The 4,497-nt window shown below is 47.6% G+C and overlaps 1 protein-coding gene across 1 annotated transcript in view; it reads left to right on the forward strand.

Annotated features, from left to right (window-relative positions):
* Positions 1-1,118: 1,118 nt before the first annotated feature.
* DKK2 (dickkopf WNT signaling pathway inhibitor 2) overlaps positions 1,119-4,497 on the forward strand; it is a 100,364-nt gene continuing 96,985 nt past the window's right edge. The window contains exon 1 of the mRNA XM_011361467.1: positions 1,119-1,645. Within this exon, the coding sequence (XP_011359769.1) occupies positions 1,424-1,645 (222 nt within the window). The 5' untranslated portion in view covers positions 1,119-1,423. The remainder of the gene's footprint in view (positions 1,646-4,497) is intronic.

The following is a 4,497-nucleotide window of genomic DNA, read 5'->3' on the forward strand; positions in this document are numbered from 1 at the left end:
AGACGTGGACATAGGCTGCGTGTGTAGTGGCGTAGGAGGCTACAGGGCAGAGAATATCAAGACTAGAAAGTCCTGAACGCCTCCCAGGAGGGAAACGAGGAGCATCTTTCCAGCCCTTCTCTAGTTCTCTTCTCTCCGGTTCCAAAGCCCCCAATCGGATCGGTCGGGCACCCCAGGCGCACGAACATAGCGCCAGTCACACATCCACTAGGAAACACAGGCTAAAACCCAACTTGAGAAAACACAGACCACAGTATTAACGCCCAGATGCTCTCTTTCTTCAGTCTTCCGCAGAGGTTTTCCTGTGTTCCTGTCCGAGTCAGGGGCTGGGGAGGGGCTGGGAACCTAAGGAAGAGCGCTGGCGGTCCCCAACCGCGGTGGCGGCGCGCTCCTCTCCACTTCCACATTTGCGCTCCGTCTGTTTCTACAGGTCCTTCCACTCTCTGGTGCTGTGAGAATTAGAAGCCCTCTAGTTCCCCTGGGAGTGAATCCCATTTTCTCAGTTGTTGTGGGGTGGAGGAAGATGGGAGGGGAAGAGGAGAAGCAGGAGGGGAAGCGGCAGGGGGAAATGAGGAGGGCGGGAACATGGGGGGTGAGAGAAATGTTTTCACTCTTTGTCACTGTTGAATTGGGGGCGGAGAAAAAAAAACATTATGGGAAGCTATAAAAAGCACAGGGGGCGGCGGCGAGAGAGCAGACGCAGAGAGGGAGACAGCGCAGAGCGCAGGACCGCTCCAGGGCCTCCCCGCGGCGTTCCTGGTAGCGATTGGCTGCAGGGTGTGACCCGAGGAACAGCGCTTGGGGGACCACTGTGCGTGCGCGCGTCGGGGACCTCGGCTCGCCTCAGACCTGGAGAGTCCGGTCTGGGGGCGGTTCCTGATCTCTCATTCTAGCGCCCGCTGTCATTGAAAAGAAAGACTTGAGTCCTGCAAAGGTTGAATCCTGCAAAGTCCATAAAGGGTAGGGCAGGCAAAGAGGAGAGAAAAGCAACTGAGGCGGAAGAAGGAACTAGTGCGAATCTCCTGAGCAATTAAGAGGAGGATTGGACCGCGGAGATCCGGGCGGGACCACGGAGGTGCGGGGCAAAGAGCAGCGGAAGCGGTGCGGTCGGTGAGGCTGGGTCTTCTAGTACCTCGAGTCACGCCTCCTTGGCAAGAAGGCGCCTCGCCTTTGATTGCTTCCAGTTACTACAGAACTTCCTGCCCTGGTGGAGAAGTGGTCTTTCTTGGGTCGTAGTCGCTCCTGGTTTGAGTCGTGAGACTGAGTTCACACGGTGCTGGTTCCCCGAAGACAAGTGGGGTTGGGGGAACACAGTCTGCGAGCCTCCGCGCCTCGAGTGAGGGGCCCAGTGTTGGGGTCTTCCCTCCCCTTGCGCCAGTATCCCTCCGGTTTTTGCGCCTCCCCGGGTACCCCTCGCCGGGAGATGGCTGCGTTGATGCGGGGCAAGGACTCGTCCCGCTGCCTGCTACTACTGGCCGCGGTGCTGATGGTGGAGAGCTCACAGCTCGGCAGCTCACGGGCCAAACTCAACTCCATCAAATCCTCTCTGGGCGGGGAGACGCCTGCACAGGCAGCCAATCGATCTGCGGGCACATACCAAGGACTGGCTTTCGGCGGCAGTAAGAAGGGCAAAAACCTGGGGCAGGTAGGAAAACACCCCAAATACTCTCTTCAGAAGAGGGAAGGACCAGCGCTCTCGAGCGCATCGTTTGGCTTTGCTCCCCTTAACCTTCAGAGTGCGCCCCCAGGTGTGGCTCGCACGACAGCTGGGGAGGGGGTCCCAGAGCAGGTCTTCGAGGGCAAAGGTGGCTGGGTGGTTGCTGGTCCCGGAGGGCACGGAGCGGGCGGGTTAAGGTTCTGTGCCGAAACCTAGGGCGTACCGGAGGGGAACTGACCAGAATGGTCCTTCTCTAAATTTAACACGGAGAAGCCAAGGACGATGTTAATAGCTAACACACAGCAACTGGCACTGTTCTAAGAGTTTTACGTATATTTAATCTTCACAGTCCTATGAGCTAGGCGCTGTTACCGTCCCATTCTGCAAATGAAGAAATTGAGGCACAGAGTAGAAACAATTCGCCCAAGGTACACAGCTAGTTTGAGGGGCAGAGAGAGATTCCAATCCCAACAGTCCGAGCCGGGGTCCTGGGCTCTTAACCATTACATTTTACAATCTGAAGGATGGGTTATCCCTTTCAGTTTCTCCTTTCCTCCCACTAACTTTCTCCTTCCAAAGAAGTAAGATCACAGACAGAAAGCTTCAATAGGCGCGCATTTCTCACTCCTGTAGAATTGTAAATAAATCATCCAGGAGAAAGCATAGTAATGAAGTGGCAATGACAGCATTAAAGATGCGGTCGACCGTCATGCGGGCGACAACAGCAAGAAAGACGCCGGAGGCATTTTTGCGAGAGGGAACTATTTCTCTGTCTCACAGATAGATTGACAGATAGATAACATGCAAACAGTTACACAAACAGACACACACAGAGACAGGAGCGCGCCCACTGGGCACTAGCGGTGGCCGGCGCGCTGCGGCCAGGAGAGGGGGCCCTGTGGGCACTGGGAACCACGACAGCTCCCCCTTCCGCTCTTTTTGTAGCAAGCCAAACCGAAAGCCAGTTTGCCAAACAGCACACGCACTTCGCACAGCATAACTGTCAACCCTTGAAGGCAGTTCATTGTCCCACAGAACCCAGAATCCAAGTTTCCTTGTTTCATCAAAGTAGCCAACTGCAGCCGTTCTGTGCGCTCTCAGTGTCCTCCTCTGCCCCCGTCCCCAGGGCAAACGTCAGGGTGAAGATTGACAGTGAGGGCCAGTTCTGGATGGACAGCAAGAGAAGACTTGGCCCAACCTTGGCCCCCTTCTGCCCATTTATGGGACAGTTTTACAGGTTTCGCAGTTTCTGAATGCTTCCTGGGCTTTGAAATGTCAAACATTTCAGCTGTCTGCTCAAAAGAATACAATGTCTGCAAGCATAGAATTGTTTAAAGGATCTCAAGGGAAATAAAAAATATATATGTGTACACACTACATGCATACATATCTTTTGCACATTTTCACACACATGTCATGTACTTCCATGCTTACTTGAGCACTATCATTTGTTTTTTTCTCTTTCCTCAAAGAGAAAAAGGGAATATTTTCAGTAGGGACAGACTTTTCAATGAGAACATCCTGACATTTTCAATAGGAATGGACTTCACATCCTTTTAGAATCATGAGATGGGCAAAGGTTGCAAAGAAAGGATTCTCGCAATCATATCGTCAGACATATCTCTAACGCTACTGACTTCAAATTCCACCATATCAGTTGTTAAAAGAGCTTAATGTTTAGTCAGTCAAGGACACAGGGATGGACACAAAGACCTTTTGAGGCTCCTTTCGATTCTAATCCATGTACATTCTGTGAATTTCTGTAAAGGACCTTCTGTTCCCTTCACAGTTGAGCATCAACACCTGATGTTCCTCAGTCAAATTATCAGTATGTCAGCACTATCAATAGCTGTGGGGTTACATGGACAAGACTGAGGGATGCACCCCAGAATCCAGCTTATTCTTTATGTTTTGATAGTATATATGTATAAAAATGTGTATAAACTATTTATTTTGCTCTCTCCAAATATCTCCTTAAACAGGTTGTAATTCTATTTGCATGTCTTTACATTGAAGATTTATTTATTTTACAAGTGAGTTGAACTTTTTTTTTAGTTGAACGTCTCATATGCTCTCCATTATTTAGAATTATATTCTATAGAATATAATTTATTTAACCGTAAGATCAGACACTTAAAATTTGACCTTGGGTCTATGAGAAAATTGTAACATATCAGAGATAATCATAACATAAAATAAAACATTGAGTTGAATTGTAGGAAGATAGCTGGAAAATGAGAAGTTTATCTTTTGTATATTCTGGCTTCTCGCTTGTTTAGTGTGTAATCTCAAATGTGTATTGCTATGAAGAAACAGAAAAAAAATGTCTCTCTGAAGTAGGAAGAGGATTATTTGAATATTTAAGGGTCTCTTTATCTTCTCTGTGTCACTAGTTACATGGTTACCAAAATTCTTAGTACTTTTGTTTTTAATAATGGAATGAAGGTTAGAAAAACAATTCAAAAGGGAAGATGTCACTTCCTTTTATGAAGAAAAACTCTAGAATTGAAATGTAGCTAAGCTGAATTTTTATCTGTCATAATAGAAAAATATGATCGATTGAGAAAATTGGCAGTAAAGTGCCAACTGATCAAACTAGCTAATTATGTAGTTTCATCCTGAGGCCTAATAAGCTTAATTCTCACCCTTTTCCCTATCCTTGACTAATGATGCTGAAATATATGCATCTCAGAAATACAGAAACAAGGAACTATAGGATGCAATTTCAAATAGGCATATTAGAAATTTGTTTTTTGATCTTTTTTGTAGTGAAAATTGGCTATTTTTTCTGATTTACTTTCGAGATATAGAATTCAAATTAAAATTTATTGCCATTGTAG

This window comes from Pteropus vampyrus, unplaced genomic scaffold, assembly GCF_000151845.1.
Source record: "Pteropus vampyrus isolate Shadow unplaced genomic scaffold, Pvam_2.0 Scaffold67, whole genome shotgun sequence".
Classification (NCBI taxonomy): domain Eukaryota; kingdom Metazoa; phylum Chordata; class Mammalia; order Chiroptera; family Pteropodidae; genus Pteropus; species Pteropus vampyrus.